General features: G+C 47.1%; 1 protein-coding gene across 1 annotated transcript in view; it reads right to left on the bottom strand.

The window, feature by feature from the left end:
- Positions 1 to 19,589, bottom strand: part of LOC143854306 (uncharacterized) — a 56,666-nt gene continuing 37,077 nt past the window's right edge. The window contains exon 2 of the mRNA XM_077364193.1: positions 1 to 1,390. Coding sequence (XP_077220308.1) covers positions 381 to 1,364 — 984 coding nt within the window. The 5' untranslated portion in view covers positions 1,365 to 1,390 and the 3' untranslated portion in view covers positions 1 to 380. The remainder of the gene's footprint in view (positions 1,391 to 19,589) is intronic.

Below are 19,589 nucleotides of genomic sequence, written 5' to 3'. Positions count from 1 at the left end.
TGGAGTCTAAGATCATCTAGTCTAATTGTATAAATGTTATTGTCTCTAGACCCTATGAATTTTACTTCTCCATTTATCTTATTTTTAACAATGCATTTATCGGGATTGAAGACAACTTCAAAACCATTATCACATAATTGACTAATGCTAATAAGATTATGGGACAAGCCATCAACAAATAGTACATCATGTATGGGAGAGGTAGAGTTACCTATGGTGCCTTCACCTTTGACTTTTCCTTTCTTATCATCTCCAAAGGTAACGTCTCCACCATCCTTGAGCGATAGGGATGCGAATTGAGTAAGGTCTCCGGTCATATGTCTAGAGCATCCACTATCAAGGTACCATGTGTTCTTCTTGTTATGGCTTTTAAGGCATACCTACATATGAATAGGCAAGTGAGATCCCTTAGGTACCCAAATCTTCCTAATCTTGCTATGTTCATTTGTTTTCACATTAGAGTTCAACTTAATCTTATCTTGTTTAGCATGTAAGCAAGCAACCTTGTAATGACCTTCTAGACCACAATAAAAGCAAATTTTGGTACCGCTAGAAGAAACCTTTTCAAGTTTAGTTTTATAGTTGGATATTGTAGTGTTCCATTTATGTCCAAGTCCACTTTTGTCACTTGACATTCTTTGAAGATTTACAAGCCTATCCAATTTTAACGAACTATTTTCAAATTTTTCAAAAAGTTTCTTTAGTTCATCATACTCAAAAGATAATCTACCATTTTCATGCTTTAGATTGTTGTTTTCATTTGAGAGTTCTTGTCGGTTTTTATTTAAGATTTTGATAGAAGCATTTAACTCATGAATTTCTACTTTGTATTTTTCATTCTTATCATCTAAAAATTCATGATCCTTTTTCAACCAACCAAATTCTTTTGTCATGTTAGCAAGAGAATTTTCAAGAGATGCAATTTTATCAAATTGAATTTCAAGTTCATCATTTGCATTTTGTAGGGAATCAAGAACTTCTTTTAATACAATAACATCATTTAAAGTGTTTACCTCATTGTTGTCGTTTGTTGAGGCCATGAAGCATACGTTCCTTGCTATCAAGCAATCTTCGCCATCATTTTGTTCGCCTTCGCTTTCAATTTCTTCATCCCACGTGGCGGTCATTCCTTTCTTGCCTTCTCTTCTCTTGAAGCGGTTGTTTGAAGTGGGTTCATTGTTGAGTGGACAATCCGGGCGAATGTGTCCAAGCTTCTTGCAACCGTAACATCGTGGTTGAGAAGATCCATCACCGAGTTCTTCTTTCTTCTTGAATGGAGGGTTTGTCCTTCTATTTCTCATCCCTCCCATGTTCCTTTGCAAGAATTTGATCCTTCTTGTTAGGAGGGCAACTTCATCTTCCATGTCTTCTTTTGCATCTTCATTTTCACCTATATTACAAGCAAAAGCAATTCATTTTCCTTTTTCGATTTTAGTTTCAATTTCGGGTGCTTTTGTTTTGAAAATCATTTCATGGGTGATCAAGGACCCTATTAGTTCATCTAGGTTCAATGTGTTCATGTCCTTGGCTTCGGTGATTGCGGAGGTTTTGGATTCCCAAGACAAAGGTAAGGACCTAAGGATTTTAGTCACTAAATCTCTATTGGAAAATTGTTTTCCAAGACCCCTTAATCCATTTACAAGATTGGTGAATCTAGTGTACATGTCGGCAATTGTTTCATCGGATGTCATTTGAAAGAGTTCGTATTGCCGAAAGAGATGGTTCATTTTAGATTCTTTTACTTGATTGGTTCCCTCATGGGTGACTTCTAAAGTGTCCCAAATTTCCTTAGCCGAATTCAAATTTGATACTCTATTGAATTCTCCGGGAGATAGAGCACAAATAAGAGAATTCATGGCTTTGGCATTATAATTCGAAGCTTGTTGTTCGGCTTCGGTCCAATCATTTAAATTTCTTGTGGGTAAGATGTATTCATTATTAATTGCTCTCCACATTTGATAGTCTTGGGTTAAAAAGATTTTCATTTTGGTTTTCCAAAAACCATAGTTTGTTCCATCAAAATAGGGTGGCCTAGTGTTTGAATAACCTTCATGGTGTTGAGGGTAGTTTGCCATTTTAGAATCTTTACTCTAGACCGGTTAGGGTTTTCTAAAAATTAGAGACGAGGCTCTGATACCAATTGAAATACTCAAGAGGGGGGGTGAATTGAATTTAACTCAATATTAGGCCTTTTGAAAATTATCTATAAACCCTAATTGGAATTTTTCTTCACTTAATTAAATATTTGGTTAGTGCAAATATAATTGAAAGAACAAAGTGAAATGCCAAACCAAAACAATAATGGAAATGCAAGAGTGAGAAATGACACACCGATATATAGTGGTTCGGCCAACGGCCTACTCCACTCTACTCAAGGTCGCACTTGAGGGATTCCACTATTGGAGACCTCCACGATGCCCGGCTCCGAGGCGGTTACAATTCCAAGGGATATTAAACAAGGATGCCCTTACACCTTTACAAAGACTCTCCTTCTCCGCCGAGTTCTAAGCGGTTGCTCTCTAGAGAATTAAAAAGGGAATGCCCTAGCCACCTATACAAGATATGGAAGATTTGATAGCTTGGCTTCTTCTTGAAAGCTTGATGCCCTTTGTAGTTCCTTGATTGCTCTTCAACAAAGATTGCAAGTGATAGCTCTAAATCCAAACTCAATAGGTTCACAAGTGAAAGGCAAGTTTGGGAAAAACCAAAAATCTTAAGCTTGAAAGGGTTGCAAGTTTGCTTGAGTGCTTAAGAGGGTTTTTCAAAAATCAAGAGAGAGGAAATAATCCTTTAGATATTGTATAAATAGTCTCTCCTCAAAATATGACCGTTTGGGGGTGTAGATAACAAAAATCAAATTTTAATTCAAAACCCAACGGCTCTTTTTTGAGCTGTCGCAAGGTTCTCGGAGTTCCGAGAACCATTCTCGGAGTTCCGAGAAATATTCTCGGAGTTCCGAGACAACGGCCAGAAGAAATAAAATTTCTACTGGACCATTTCTTGGAGTTCCGAGAAATTTTCTCGGAGTTCCGAGAAAATGTCCAGATGCTACTGGACCTTTTCTCGGAGTTCCGAGGGAACTCTCGGAGTTCCGAGCTCGGAGCTCCGAGAAAAATTCTCGGAGTTCCGAGAAGCCTAAAAATCCGCAGTTTTTGATTTTTATTGCTTGTTTGATTTTTAGCTTTTGGAACTCAACTCCTATGGTTATTTTGGAATGTTTATGAGGGTCCCAACATGTTGGTCCACCACATAACCATTCACTAATGCATTTTAAGTTCTTAAGTGTTCTTTGAAAACCAAGTTGAAAACACTTTGAAAAACGTTTTGCCTTGACTTGAAAATCTAAAGAGAAAGGATGTACAATGATACCTATGTAGCTTTCAACTTCTCTTTAGTCTTGGTCTTCAATTGATCTTCCATCTTGTGTATGCTTGCTTGAGAGATGAGGTGAGCTTCACTTAGCTCCTTTGACTCTTGTATGGGATATCTCCAAGCATGGCCATGTTGTGTGTTGGTTTCTTCAATGATCAATCCTATCTCAAACACAACACTTCAAAGCAAATTGATTAGTATTCAAAAACACAATCAATTATGTTTAGAATCATCAAAACAAGATAGGAGAGTAGACCCTTGGGCTTACATGTAGCCTGCCTCCCGCTGTCCCGTTGGTATCCCCTAGTTGCGGGGGGCAGAGGGCTATTTGCTGACGGGGACGGCGTCCGGCGAGTCGGTGCTCGCTTTCACCGGGGACGGCATTCCCCTGGTTGTTCCTCGTTGCCTTCGTCATAGTCCTCTGTCTGGTCCTGAGTTATCGGGGGCCTCTCCGAGGCCGGAGGAGGCAAGCGTTGGAGTAGTTCTCGGCGAAGTTCGTTGAACATCTCCATGGTGGGGACCATCTGCGGGGTGCTAGAGGAGGGTTGGTGTTGGCCCGAGGGCGGTGAGTTGGGTTCTTGGGAGGTTGAGGTGCTGGTTTGTGCGCGTTGAGCCTGGCTTCGGGTCATTACCCCTATTTCTTGCTGTTGGGTGTGGTTTCTCATCGCCATAAGGCGTTCAGTACTCGACGAGTCCCACGGATGGCGCCAATATGATGGCGTCTGAATCCGGGTCTGCGATCGCGCGGTCGGTAGAGGGCCTCCGCGGGGTCTGCAATCACAAACAAAGGGGATCAGGGGGTCCGGGGTGGGTCCCGGACGACCACTTCGACACCCAAGTCAGATCCTTCAACCAATCCATATAAAGAACAGCGAGAGGGGGAAGGGAGTTTCGATCAGGGTTACCAGGGGCAGCACGCGGGCTCTTTTCTGGGTGTGTGAGTGAGTGGGTCGGAGGGGACTAGCAGGGAGAGTAGGATTGGGTTCCTAGCCTCCTCTGTTGTTGCCTCGCCTCTTTTTCCGGTGTCCGGAGTGGAGAATGGGTAAAGTCCTCTTTTCAGCGAAAGGGCCTCTCACTGTTCTTCCTTTTCCTCCCTTTTAAAGGGAGGCGCGCGGCCCCTTTCATCATTATGGAGAGAAAACCTTCTTTCGCAGGATTGGGCTGTCCCCCTGCTTTGCCGGCGCGCATGGCTTTGGCGGTCATTTCCTTCCATAACTTGTGATGATGAGGCTTGGGCGGCGAGAGGGCGACACGTGTCGTGAATGTGTGGTCTTTGCCGTTTTCCAACGCCATTCTTCATGATGGTTGGGCTCTGCTCATGCATGGATGACACGTGGCGATACCTGGGAGCGTAGCCGTATTTGTGCCCCATCAATTTGCATTCCTTTTAGTCTTTTTTTAATCACCATTTGTGTTTTTTAAGATAAAAATAACTCGTCATTTTGGATTCTTGGTAAAACACAAACACAACCATTTGAATTCCCTTTTGCTCTTTTTTATCAACATTTGGGTGTTTTTAATATAATAAAGCAGAGAATAATTGTGGGTGGTTTCCTTGAAAAGCAAGGAAACCAAAAGCAAACCACACAGCAGAGACAACATATTTATGTGGTTCGGCAATGGCCTATGTCCACGGGAATGAGCTTCTTCTTCTTTAATAACGGCAACAACAAGAAGTTACAAGCGATAACACAAAGATGAGAGAATAGCTCCTCCAAAGAGAAGGGAAGTCGAAGCTTCCTTCGTTTTCCACCGAAACCCTTACTTTTTGCATTGAATTTCTCTACTTTTCCTTTTCCATTTTAGAGCAACCATTTCCCTTTACGTCATTTCTATTTTAGATGTAAAAGGGGTGCGTACTTACAAGGTTTTCCATCGTTGAGGCAGGAGCATCCCCTTTGGCACTTTCACAGCAGCCTGTGTTTGCTCTGTAGTGTAGTTTACCCTTTTGTTTCGTGAGCCTTAGACATGTATGATGGGACACAAATACAGCGTCGCTCTCAGATATCGCCACGTGTCGCCCATGCACAAATAAAGTCTAACCATCATGAAGAAAGGCGTGGGAAAACGGCAAAGACTACACAATCATGACACGTGTTGCCCTCTCACCGTCCAGGCCTCATCATCACAAGTTATGGAAGGAAACACCCGGCAAAGCCACGCGCGCCGGCGGAGCAGGGGGACGGCCCAATCCTGCAAAGGAAGGTTTTCTCTCCATAATGATGAAAAGGCCCGCACACCTGCATTTAAAAGGAAGGGAAAGGAAGAAGAGAGGGGATCCACGTCTTTAGGAAGACTTCCCCCATTCTCAGCTCCCGCAGAACAACGGGAGAAAGAGGCGAGGCAACAACAGAGGAGATTAGGAACTCAATCCTATTCTCCCTGCTAGTCCCCTCCGACCCACTCATTCACACACCCAGAAAAGAACCCGCATTTTGGTCCTTGTAACCCTGATCAAACCCCTTCCTCTTCTCGCTGTCCTTTATATTGATTGGTCGAAGGATCTGACTTGGGTGTCGAAGTGGTCGTCCGGGACCCACCCCGGACCCCCTGACCCCCTTTGTTTGTGATTGCAGACCCCGCGGAGGCCCTCTACCGACCGCGCGATCGCAGACCCGGATTCAGACGCCATCATATTGGCGCCATCCGTTGGACTCGTCGAGTACTGAACGCCTTATGGCGATGAGAAACCACACCCAACAGCAAGAAATAAGGGTGATGACCAGGAGCCAGGCTCAACATGCACAAACCAACACCTCAAGCTCCCGGGAGCCCAATTCACCGCCCTCGGGCCGACACCAGCCCTCCTCCAGCGCACCGCAGATGGTCCCCACCATGGAAATGTTCAACGAACTCCGCCGAGAACTACTCCAACGATTGCCTCCGCCGGACCCTCCGGCCCCTGGGAGGCCCCTGACAACGCAGGACCTGACGGAAGCCTATGACGAAGGCGGCGAGGAACAGCCCGGGGAGCGTCGTCCCCGGCGAAAGCGAGCACCGACTCACCGGACACCGTTCCCATCGGCGAATAGCCCTTTGCCCCCCGCAGCTAGGGGACACCAGCGAAATGACGAGAAGCAAGCTACGCTAAGCCGCGCTCTCCCTGCCCGGACCGCTTGTTTCCAGGAACCGCCCCCAGCACGGGCAGACGAGGTAGCAACCTCAGCGCAACCACCCAGCATGGATCCCATAGCCGACCTGCAAAGGCAAATCCGAGAAGTAAAACTGGAAATGAAGAAGCCTTATACCCACGGCATCATCGACGAATGGGAGAGGGAAACGGCATCCCCGTTCACCTCGGAGGTCTTGAAGACCCCAGCAGAAGCAGGAATAGACCTCTCCCATTTCGGTCTATACGATGGAAGTACAGACCCCCTCGAGTTCCTCCAAACTTTCAAAAGGGTGATGACACTCCGGGGCGCGTCGGACGGATTCATGTGCAGGGCCTTCGCCTCCCTGTTGAGAAAAATCGCTAATGACTGGTACATGAGATTAGAGCCCGACTCGATTGCATCCTTCCACGAATTCAGAAGGAAGTTCAGCACAAGGTTCGCCAACAACCGCCTCCGCCACGATCCACCGGACACCCTCTTAGCCCTCCGGCAAGGAAGAAACGAGACCCTAAGAGACTTCATGTTAAAATTCAACGCCGAATTGGCCCAGCTTTCTAACATGGGCGTCCAAATAGCGATCGCCACACTGAAGCATGCCACCACCGACCCGAATCTCAAGCTGCATCTCACCCTCAAGCCACCACGGGACCTGCAGGAACTCGAATCCAAGGCTGACAAGTTCGTGCGAGCAGAAGAAGCCTGCGCCCGAGAGCAGAATCAGCTTGGCCCCGATGAAAGAAAAAACAACGACGGCCGAAGGGCCATGAGGCCACGAGCCGAGGAAAGACAGGCGGGCTGGAACCCCGTCCCCGTCTTTGAAAGACTGGGAAGCGCCCCACTGAAGGTTCCCCTCTCCCATGTCCTACTAGCTATCAGAGATCAGGGTCTCCTGATCCCCCCCAAGAGAATGGCCACGGACCTAAAGAAGCGGTCCGCCAAAAAGTTCTGCGAATTCCACGGGGACCACGGCCACGAAACTGACCATTGTTTCCACCTCTGCCTCCAGCTGGAAAAACTGGCCGAGGAAGGGCAACTGAATCAATATCTCAGGAGCCCTGGCAAAAACTCGCGCGAGGTCCAACATCCGCCCGACGACCCCAGAGGCAGGCGTCAGTCACCCAGTAGGCGCCGGTCCAGCAGCTGCCGCCGATCCACAAGCTAACACTGATCCCCGGGCAGGCATTGCTCCCGAAGCAGACGTCGATCCCACAGCAGACACGACACGCGCCGCCACCAGCGCCCCCGGAAAGAAGAGCCCCCCGAGCAACCGCAGGCCCGCGAACAGCCGCCTACCATTATAGGAAAAATCAATATCATCACGGGCGGGCCGGCGGCGGGAGGGCCGACAACAGCTGGTCGGCGGGTGTATGTAGAGCGGGTGTTCTCCATGGAAATGCCATCCAAAAAGGCCCGGGCGGATCCGCCCCATCAAGATCAGGTCATCACTTTCTCCCACGAAGACCACGACGGACTACAAACCCCGCACGACGACGCGCTGGTCGTCAGGCTAGTTGTCGCCAACTTCGACATAGGAAAGATCCTGGTTGACACGGGAAGCTCCGTCAACATGTTACACCTCGGAACCTTCGAAGAAATGAAACTTGGCCAAGAGAGGCTGGGACCCGCAGAGTATTCCATCTACGAGTTCTCCGGGGCATCGGTGCGGGTCAATGGTAAAATCAACTTACCCTTGACTTTCGGGACATACCCCCTCCAAAAGACCATCCTGACCACCTTCATGGTTGTGGACATACCTTTCACCTACAGCACCATCATAGGGCGCTCCGCTCTAAGAGACTTGGGAGAGGTAGTCTCTACCCCCCCACCTAAAGATGAAATTCCCCACCCCAACCGGAGTAGGGGAAGTCCGGGGCAGCAGATGATAGCACGCCAATGCTACGCAGCAAGCCTAAGAGGAACCAACGCGCCGGCCGAGAACTTCACAATCGATAGTGAAGACCCCCGGCAGCGGGCCCCGCACAATCAGAGGAGAGCCCGCCGAGGAGCTAGACTCCATCCCCATAACCCAAGATCAGCCGGAGAGACAAGTCCGGATCAGTTCCTTGCTAAAAGGCACCTTGCGAGGCCAGATGATCGACTTCCTCAGAGCCAACAAAGACATGTTCGCATGGTCCGCTAAGGACATGCCCGAGATACTTAAGGAGTTGGCCGTTCACAAGTTAAACGTGAACCCGACCCTTAAACCCGTCCGGCAGAAAAGAGGAACTTCGCGGTAGAATGTTAAACTCACATAAAGGCCGAAGTAGAGAAGCTACTACAAGCCGGGTTTATCAGAGAAATCCAGTACCCCGAGTGGCTGTCCAACGTTGTCATGGACAAAAAAGCTAGTGGAGGCTGGCGGGCCTGTATAGATTTCACAGACCTAAACCGGGCTTGCCCGAAGGACCCCTACCCCCTCCCGTGTATAGACCAGCTCATCGACGCCACATCCGGGCACTAGCTCCTCACCTTTTTGGATGCCTTCTCGGGTTACAATCAGGCAAAAATGCAAGAACCAGACATCCCGAAAACAGCGTTCATTACCGATCAGGGCGTCTACTGTTACACCGTTATGCCCTTCGGGTTAAAAAACGCGGGCGCCACCTACCAGCGGCTCGTAAATAAGCTATTCCGGGCGCAAATCAGAAGGAACGTAGAAGTGTATGTTGACGACATACTGGTGAAAAGTTTGGAAGCCTCCAAACACATCTCCGACCTTCAGGAAACCTTCAACACCTGTGGGACCCGATCCCGTGAGAGGGGTGGGGCGCGAGCCGCCATGCCTTCTCTTTTGGTCTCTCGTACCCACGCGATTGGCGTGTGCATTTTTATTGTTGATTTTAATTCATCTTTTATGTGAACTTGGGATCTCTAAGACAATCCGGATTCCACACAAAAGAGACTGACAGAGTCGCCACCTAGATGTGAGATCTAGGACCCATAATTAACCAAAAATCTAGACTCGCTACCTGGTTACGAGAATGGAAGGTGTGGGGAGTTATCCACCACATGCACCATTCCTGCCCGATAATCGGTCTTCAATTCCAGTAGTTAACTCTTTTGAATTTCTTTTAAATGGCTCATTTAACTCTATGTTAGTGTGCGAACTATGTGACATGCATCCTAAAATCTAATTTCAATGTGAATCCTAATTGTGTATCTTGATTTCTTAATTTGTCTGGATTCAATCTAAGTGAAAGTTCTCCTAAAATTCTAATTTCATGGAAAGTCCTAAGTGATTTAATTAAGAATTTAGAAGAAAATTAATATACAAAACCCCACAATTTGTTGTGGAGCCGACTCGCGGTTGGTATGCCATCAGACATCCAAGCTACCTACGTACCCAAGCCTCACTGGGATCAGAGTCGACGTAGTTCAGTGCACTTAAGCTAAGCTACTTATGCCTAACTCGACTAAGACACCGACCTAGACGGGATTGACTGTTTCAACAGTTTTAGGAGAAGTTATTTAATTCAAGTTGAGGATTTTATTATCCTAGGATTTCATCTAAGATGCTATATGATTCTTATCTAAATGCAAGTTATTCCTTAGACTAATGCAGGTTAGCCTACATCCTAGTTTACTAGGCTTGTCCTAGGGAAAGATTGGGCGACTAGTGTAACTAGACCTATGGTACGGTTGCTATCCATAGCAAGCGTCCGTGATGAGGCTGGACTCCTAACTCTAGGACTCCTTAAAACCTAAGACTCCCTAAAACCTAGGACACGACCTGACACCAGTGTTCCTAAATTGGGCTCTAATGGTTCTTATATCGGAAACCATTATCCAATGGTTCTGAAAGACTCGAGACAAATCGATTCAAGTTCTTGAAGTTAATGAATTTCATATTTCAAAGATTTTCAGTTTCTGGACATTTAAGGATTACTAATGGCTCTAGGGTTCACCAATTTCCGCCTAGAATAACATCCAAGGAAGGGAATCGTGCGCTCTTTCCTTGTGCAATTTAATACTTAAGTTATAGCATCTTATTGCCTGGCATATCTCAGGATTTCCGTGGACAGTAACCTCGGAGCCAACAACATGCTATAGCTTAAATGTTCAAATTGTCAAAAATCGAGTGCAATAGGGATATGATTATGGATGCACTGGCCATTTTTCCAGGGAAATCTAAAGATCCTAAAATTTCTGTTTTAATGGATTTAGGAATTAATATATGACAAAAATTCAAGGTTCTTTAGAAACTTTATGATGATTTTTAATTAATTTCGAATTTTCAATGGATTTTATCAATTTTAAACTATATGAGTGATTTTACAAGTGAAATTATTGAAAATCAATTTGAAATGAATTGAAACTTCTACAGCAGCAAGACATGATGGGATGTAGCTTACTGGAATATTTTTACAGATTTTTACATTCAGCTCATATTTAATTTTGATTTAACAATAACGAGACCAGATTACAAAAATAACACAGAAACTACTAGAAATAGAAATCTAAATTCATTGAAATTTCTAGAGTAGTAAGATATAAGTAAAAATAGCATGCTGTGAGATTTTCATGAACTTTAGAAACTATTTACTATCAATTTCGGATTTTTCAATTTTCAGACCAGATTATGAATTAACACTACATCCCATAGGAAACAAGATCCAAATAAATTGAAATTTTTACAGCAGCAAGAAATATGAAATATAAGACTACTGTAAAATTTTGTGAATTTTAATGGGGATCTGATGTCAGTAAAAATTCTCACAAAATCTGATAATTTTCAAAGAAAGCATTAAATAATATATCAAACAGAATCCAAAAATTCTTTAAAATTCATGGTAGAATGTATTAGTACCATATTAGTTTCCCACGAAATTTCATAAATTTTGGAATCCATTTAGTATATATTTTATTTTTCTTCGTCGAAAAGATATTTTTGAAGAGTTTTTCATTTTTAAAACACGATTTTCGAGGAAATTAAGACTCCGGAAAACATCCTTTAATCTTGTTCTGATATTGTGAACACAAGAAAAATTTAAAATTCCAAAAAATAGATCATCCTGAGATGGCTATTTTTTCGAATTTTGTAATTTCTCAGCCATTATTTTAAATAAAATTCCACTCATCACTCAAATTTTTGAAATCCTTTGCTTCAATGTCCGATCCAATCCGATGGTTATTTTAGTCTATTTAAATAGATCAGCGTATTAAATTTCAGGACGAATCGGAATTGAAACCCTCATGTAGATCGTGATTTTGAGCACACACATATAATATTGAATTAAATTCAATTAAATGCTAAAAATCGTGCAAAAATACATAAAAAAATATCAAATAATCCTGGAAAAATCTGAGAATAGTGCACCTACCTGTGATGGAGATTTTGGGTATCCTTTGCATAGGACAAGATTTGAAGGCGGGGATATGGAGGATTTCTCTAGTAGTTTTCTTTGAGTCTTCTTCCTCTTTTTTTTCTCCTTTTTTGAAAGAAGAGAGCATGGGTATTTATAGGTGAGGGATGAGCCAGGTTGCCATCTTTAGGGCTTAGAGGTGTAGGGTGGAGATTGAGTGATGGAAAAATGAAGGGGAAAGAATGGCCAAGATCGGATTTTTCTAGAATATTCTCCCTCTTATTTGGCATCTTCCATTTAAGCCATGGCTATGTTAAAAATGGCAGGCACTTATGCGGCCAGGATCAAGTACTAAAGATTTAGAAATAATTCAAGGTCCAAGATGATGCCATTGTCCTTGGAATCTTTGTAGATTTTGGAAGCAAATTTCAAGGTAAGGGAAATGTCCAATTTGGTTGCCTTTGTAGAGAATGGCAACGATTTGGATGGTTGCGATTAACTGCAATCTCCATGTGATCGAAAGAACGGACGAGATCGGGTCTCCAAATATCCTGAAATCTTTGCAATGATATGGAATAAGATTGGGTGGTTGAGATCAATGTCGATCGAAAGAATGGACGAGATGATGCCTCCAAATCTCCTAGAATCTTGTAAAAGATTTTTCAAATATTTTGAATGTAAAAATCAAAAAACGCGGTTTTCAGGAGATTTTGAAGTCCGATTTCGATAATTCTTTCGCCATTAAAATCGTTGATTTTTCCTCTTTCATTTAAGCCCAATGTTGCCATAGAAATATTATTTTCAGAATTTTTGACCAATGCGAGCCGTCGGTTTTTAACAGCGAATCGTTTTTCCAACCGTTGATCAAATTGACGATTCGATTGATCCAACCAACTTAATCAATTTTTGATGAATGATCCTAACCTTTGAAATATGAATTTTGACAACAATTAAAGTACTGAAAGCACCGTTGTTGATAATTTGGTTAAATTATTTCGACGGCTCTTGTTCACCCACATTGATCTGTGATTTTTCACTGGATTTTTGCTCAATTAAGTGACACAATGTTTAATCTGAATTTGAGATTAACCTTGATCGATCATATTTTGACTAAATGATCACAAATTCTTAGTAAGGAAAGACACCCAGGTTAAGATCTGCCCTTGATCTAATGATTTACGGAAATCGGGTCTCGGAATGGAATTAGGTCCCGGGCTGTGAAGTGACCGTAGCTTATTTTGTCCCGATTGATGATCCGTAAAGTCAGATCGAGATATTAATGACCTAAAACATATAAATCCATGATAGAGGAGCTCTCACATGGATTTAACGCACTAAATTCACCAATCAGGGTATTTTTCAATTTTTTGGATCTAATCATCTCACCAGGTACATCTCTTTATCATTTCGGTTTTCTGAAAATTTGAGGATGCATACTTTACCAATGAAATTCCACGGATCAATATATTAGGTTATTGTTGGTTAAAGTGTAGCAAAATGAGGGTGTCTACAACACCCTGCGACGAGCCCGGATGAAGCTGAACCCCGCAAAATGCGCCTTCGGGGTAACTTTCGGAAAGTTCTTAGGGTTCATGGTTAGCTAGAGAGGGATCGAGGCCAACCCCGAAAAGATTCAGGCCATCCTAGACATGGAGCCCCCGACAACAACGGTGGAAGTACAGAGGCTCGCCGGGCGAATCACCGCTCTCGGCCGATTCATGCCCAAGTCGGCGGAAAAATGCCAGCCCTTCTTCAAACAACTGAAAAATATAAGAGAGTTTGAATGGACCCCGGCCTGCTAAGAAGCATTCGACGCCTTGAAACAGTACCTCCAGACACCGCCCGTACTCGCCAAACCTGAGCCGGGAGAAGAACTATTCCTGTATCTGGCCATCAGCCCCCCAACGGTAAGTGCGGTAGTAGCCAAACAAAGCAACAAAGAGGAATACCCGGTGTACTATGTGAGCAAGACTCTCCACGGTGCGGAGGTCCGATACCTAAACATAGAGAAATTTGCCCTCACAGTCGTCAGCGTCGCCCGAAAGCTCCGCCCCTACTTCCAAGCCCACCCCATAGTGCTTCTGACTGACCAGCCCCTGAGGAAAATTCTCCAAAAACCAGAGACCTCGGGCAGGATGGTAAGTTGGGCCGTCGAGTTGGGAGAGTTCGACATACAGGTCCGACCGAGGCCGGCTATTAAATCCCAAGCCCTCGCTGACTTCATAGTAGAATCTACGGCCCCAGCCACGGAACCAGCAATTGTGGCGAGGGCCCCACCGAACAGACGACTCGCGAAGACATGGCCCCAGACTCAGCGGAACAGAGCGACGAGATGCACTGGACCCTGCACGTTGACGGCTCAGCAGGCCAAACAGGGCGCGGGGCGGGAGTGGTCCTCCATGGCCCTGAAGGATTCACGCTAGAATACGCCCTCCGGCTCGATTTCAAAGCCTCCAACAACGAGGTTGAATACGAAGCCTTGCTAGCAGGGCTAAGTCTAGCCACGGAGCTCAGCGCGGGAAAGTTGAAAGTCTATAGCGACTCCTAGCTCGTCGTCAACCAAGTGAACGAAATATACGAAGCCAAGGGCCCCAAGATGAAGCGATACCTCTAGAAGGTAAAAGAAAAGCTACAAAGAATGAGGGAAATTGAGATCCTCCAGGTACCACGAGGCATAAACAACCGAGCAGATACGTTGTCAAAAATGGCCTCGGAAGAAACCTATGACTTCGGCACCGTGCTCACAGAGATACTGCCCCACCCCAGCATCGACGAGGTACAAGTCTTAGAAATTCCACCAGGACCAAACTGGATGGACCCCATCATGCGATACCTGAAAGATGGAATACTACCCGAAGACAAGCTGGAAGCCCGGTGCCTAACCGCAAGAGCTGCCCACTACGTGGTCCACGAACCCAGGCTGTACAAACGGTCCTACACCTGGCCGTACCTCCGATGCCTGGTACCCTCGAATCGGAGTACGCACTACGGGAAGTACACGAAGGAATATGCGGAGACCACGGAGGCAGCAGGATTCTAGCTCAGAAAATCGTGAGACACGGCTACTTTTGGCCTGACGCCAAGGAATTCATCAAGAAATGCAGCCCGTGCCAGAGGTATGTAACCACCCCCCATCAGCCGGCCACCCCATACACTGCAATGGCAGGGCCCCTGCCCTTCGCCATGTGGGGTATGGACCTGCTCGGGCCATTCCCAAAAGCCCCTGGGGGACACACGATGTTGTACGTCGCCATCGACTACTTCACCAAATGGGTCGAAGTTAAAGCCGTAGCCAAGCCCAATTCCAAAGCAACAGAGAAGTTTTTCTATCACGACGTGGTCTGCCGCTTCGGCATTCCAAGAATGCTCGTAACGGACAACGGACCCCAATTCGCCAGCGCAGAGTTCGGCAAATTCTGCGATAACCTAAGCATCGAACACCGTTTCGCCTCCGTAGCGCACCCGGAGGCCAACGACCAGGTGGAGGTAACTAACCGGACCCTGCTCCATAGCCTCAAGAAACGACTAGGAGAAGCTGGAAAAAACTGGGTAGAAGCACTCCCTAGCGTCCTCTGGGCCTACCGAACAATGCCACGGACCGCAACTGGGGAATCCCCTTTTAGCTTAAACTTTGGGGCCGAAGCGGTCATTCCGCTAGAAATCGGCCTCTCCAGCTTCCGCACGGAGAACTATGACGAGTAAGGAAATTCCGAACTCCTCTGGAACACCCTTGATCTCGTACTCGAGAAAAGAGAGCAAGCCCTCCTCCGAACCGCCTCTTACCAGCAAAGGGTGGCACGGTACTACAACGCCCGAGTAAAAAAGCGCTCGGTAAAGCCCGGAGACCTAGTACTACAACGGGCGGAGGTATCCGACCCCCGCAACGCCAGGAAACTCGCACCTAAATGGGAAGGACCTTACAGGGTCGTGCGAGCGCTCCGCCCCGGGGCCTACCAGCTAGAGCACCTCGACGGGACCCCAGTCCCTCGAAGTTGGAGCATGGATAACCTCCGAGAATTTTACCAGTGAAAAGGTAGGGTAAGGTCCGTGTTTTCTGTTAAGATATGACAAATGTTTTGTTTCTTTCCTTTTTGTGGTTACTAGAAGCAAGGCTGTGCATTTCCTTTTACAAAATCAATGGAATAACGTTTCCACTTGATCCATGTGCATCTCACTTTCCGGCCCCCGATAAATAAGGGGTCCGAAAGAAGACAGGGAGTGAGACAGAGGTAGCATCGGGGTCAACCACCTCGAGAATACCCTAAAACGCTCCCCATGAAAAAGACAGGGAGTGAGACAGAGGTAGCATTGGGGCCGATCCCCCCGAAAATACCCTAAAACGCTCCCCATGAAAAAAAGACCTCCCCTTTAAGGGCAGGCGGGACCCATTAACCCCGAACCGATCACTCGAGGGGAAGATAGTCCTTCCACAAACAAGACGCCCCACGGGGTGCACCAGAAATATTCTCGGCGATCAAATTGAAGTTCAAATACCAAAAGGGCTCGAATAACCCGGAGCACATTGTATATGTAAAAAAAAAAACAAAAAAAAGGGGAGAAAGAAGGAGAGAAGAAAAAAAGGAGAATTCAAAAAGTTATTACAGACCCAACGTAGAAAAGAAGAAACATAAAATCCAAAAGGCATCCTAGCATCACTGAGCCCCCTTAGAAGCCTCAGTGACTACAGGATCTACCAAGGCAGCCACCTGCTCCTCGACTAGCTCCGGTGCTTCGACTGGTACCGGATCCTCCGGAACGCCTCCCTCGGCCTCCTGCATCAGCTTGTTGAGAGGGAAGGAAGGATCGACCTCTTGAACCCGCCGCCGGCATTCAGCAAAAGCATCAATCTCAATATCCACGCTGAACGCGGCCGCAGCCTTGAGAAACTCCTCGGAGTCGCGCCATTCCTCCCGCACCTTCGCCAGTTCCCTGGCATGCGTTCGGCGAGCCACCGCCAATTTGTCCTCCGCATGGCTTCTCCCTTCTATGGTTATTCGGAGGTCCGCCCGAAGTCGAGCAACAGTATCATCAAACACCGCTTTCTCCGCCCGGGCGTTGTCGAAGTCCCCACTCAGCTGCCAGACTCGCTCCTCAAAAGCACCTATCTCAGCCTCATCCTCGAGCAGGCACTGCACCATCCTCCCGGCATAGCTTTGAGACTGCAAAAGCAAGCCATCGAAAAATTTCCAACTTACGATCTCAAAAACAACAAAAGAAAAAAGCACAATCAGAAAAACCTGCCACCCGGTACTTACGCAAGATGTCGACTGAAAATACTGAGCCCCCAGGGCCCTACGATCGAAGCTCTCTAACTCAGCCTCGTCGCCAGGAAGGGTGGTTGTCACCCCTAGCTCCACCCCAACCCGGGGATTCGCAAGAACGCTATCCTCGACGACAGTCTTCCAGTCAGGTTTAAACAACTCTCCTCGCGCCTGGAAGCACTGCGAAGGAAGCTCCACCCGCTCTAGAAGAAGCTTGGTCATAACCGCCCCCTCCATCCGACTTGGCACGTCCTTCGTAAAGGCAAAAGGACGCGCCGCACGGCCAGCATCCCCCTGTCGAGCACCAGAAGGGACAACCCTCTTGGCGGAAGGCTCCGACTCCGGGGGAGAAGACCTAGCCGTCCCCTTTTCTCTGACCGTTCGACCAGAAGAGCTGGACGGCACGGATGCCGGAAGCCTCGTTTGCGACCGGCCCAACCTGGCCGCGGCCATAAAATCAGAAGGAATCTTCTTGCGGCTCACCATACCCTTCGTCACCGCCGCGATCCCCTTCCCCTTACCAGCATCACCGGAAGAAGACATACCTCCTGCAAAAAACAGGAGAACAACAACCACTCAGAGCGAAGGAAGACAACAACTCAAAAAAAATATATGCCTAAGGGGCATATGGACAAACACAGGAAAAAAGGCTCACCGCGATGGCTGGCGGAACTCTCCCCCATTCCCTCGCCCGTACAGCGGGGCCTCCTCTCCGTGGCTCCCAGCAAGGCGAGCCTCTTCAGACCCCTCTCCCACTGGAACTCGGAAACATCGATAGCCTCCCCTGAGACGAGTTTCTCCAAGTCAAACTTACTACAATCGGACTCGTCAGGGAGGGACTTCCTTCGCCACTCAACGGAGTGTCTCCATGAACGAGGAAAGCCCCAACTAGCGTCCAACGGAGGGACAATGAACACATACTCCTCCTTCCACTTCTTAATGGAAGAAGGCAAGTTCGCCGCAATCTTTACCTGCAGACGCTGGGTCAGATACAACCAGCTGTCCTCCCCCTTCACCAAAGGGCTAAGGGCAACACAGGCCCGGAGCAGTGGGAGGGTAGGCTGCACCTTGTGAAGACCCGCCTTGGCCACAAAGGCCAAAAGAGTGCGCAAACTATTAGGTGCCAGTTGGGAGGGGGTCACCCGGTAAAACTCAAGGGCCTCTGCTATAATACCCAAGAGCGGGAACCTAACCCCTGCCCGAAAAACCTCCACGTAGAAAGCTACCTCTTCCTCCGTGGTACCTTCACACACCCCCTCTGCAAAGGAAGGAACCCTAATCCCATAATCATCGGGAATGTGGAACTCCCTCCTAATCTTCTCCGCCGTCCCTTCTCCCAAAGTGCTCCTAAAGCACGCCACCCTACTAGGACGAATAACGGCACCAGACCGAATGTCCCTAATCTCCGCTTCATGAGCAGAAGAAACTCAAGCAAAAGATTCCGAAGGAGCGGCCCCCACAGATGACAGAGGCCCCGGAGCTATCTTTCAACTCCGTAGGCTGCTGTACATCTCGAGAGTCACCGCCCCCTCCCTCTACGAACAACCGCCTCCTTTTTCTTGGCGGAGCCCTCTCCACGACTTCTACCGACTCAGAAGAGGGACTCTGAGGAACAGTCACGGCAGACATCGTAAACTATCAAATGTCGGATGAAATAAAAGACACAGAACTCACCAGAAGAAGGTTGGTGAAGAGCAATACGTAGAAAAATCGCCGCGGAAGAAGGCCCGTTTCACCCGAGATTAATCAACACACGTCGATTAATCTCCCTTCCTTTCTAATCCGATGGGACGCGCACATGTGGCACCGATTGGGAAACTCAAGGGAACCGCCAAAATCGAAGCGCCATACTGAAAAGACATCGCTACCCCTACCGCTAAGTAACTTCCCCAGCAAGCCATCCCTAAACCCTCCCCACGTACGATGGCAAAAGGTTCGGGACCCATCACAAGGGCCCGGCATACAAATCCACAAGATGAAAAATACCGCGTACGGTCGGGAAAGGCTCGGGACCCCATCACAAGGGCCCAGCATACAAATCCACAAGATGGAAAATACCGCGTACGGTCGGGAAAGGCTCGGGGCACGTCACAAGGGTCCAACGTACAATACCACCAAGCAAAAAAATACCAAGCACAGCGACAAGGGCTCGCGTCGCGCAAGAAAGCAAACATGCGAAGGGAAAGCAAACATAAGATACAACTCGTAAAAAGTCGAAAAAAAAGCCATTCATAACTATTTCCTTCTGGCCCACAGGCCTACAAAAAGGGGAAAGTGAAAACAAAAAGATAAGGGCACGCAGGCCCGGGCCCCCAAGGCCCCCAACAACAAAAAAGGAGGGGAAAAGCCTCCTCCTAAATCCCGCTCACCCACCGCCCCCAGCTCAGAGCGACTGGCCGCTGAAAGAGTTCTCCGCATCGGAAAGCTCCTTATCACTGTGCTCCTCCTCCGAAGAGCTCCCTCAACGCCAATTCTCAGCAAACCGGGTCTGGTCATTTAACCACCGCACCCGGTTCCTCAACAAATCATTCTCCGCACGC

The sequence above is a fragment of the Tasmannia lanceolata genome, unplaced genomic scaffold (assembly GCF_043159265.1).
Source record: "Tasmannia lanceolata isolate RefF3 unplaced genomic scaffold, GAP_Taslan_0.1 ptg000003l, whole genome shotgun sequence".
In the NCBI taxonomy this organism is placed as follows: domain Eukaryota; kingdom Viridiplantae; phylum Streptophyta; class Magnoliopsida; order Canellales; family Winteraceae; genus Tasmannia; species Tasmannia lanceolata.
Note: the sequence above shows the minus strand (reverse complement) of the source record. Positions and strands in the feature narration are given on the sequence as shown.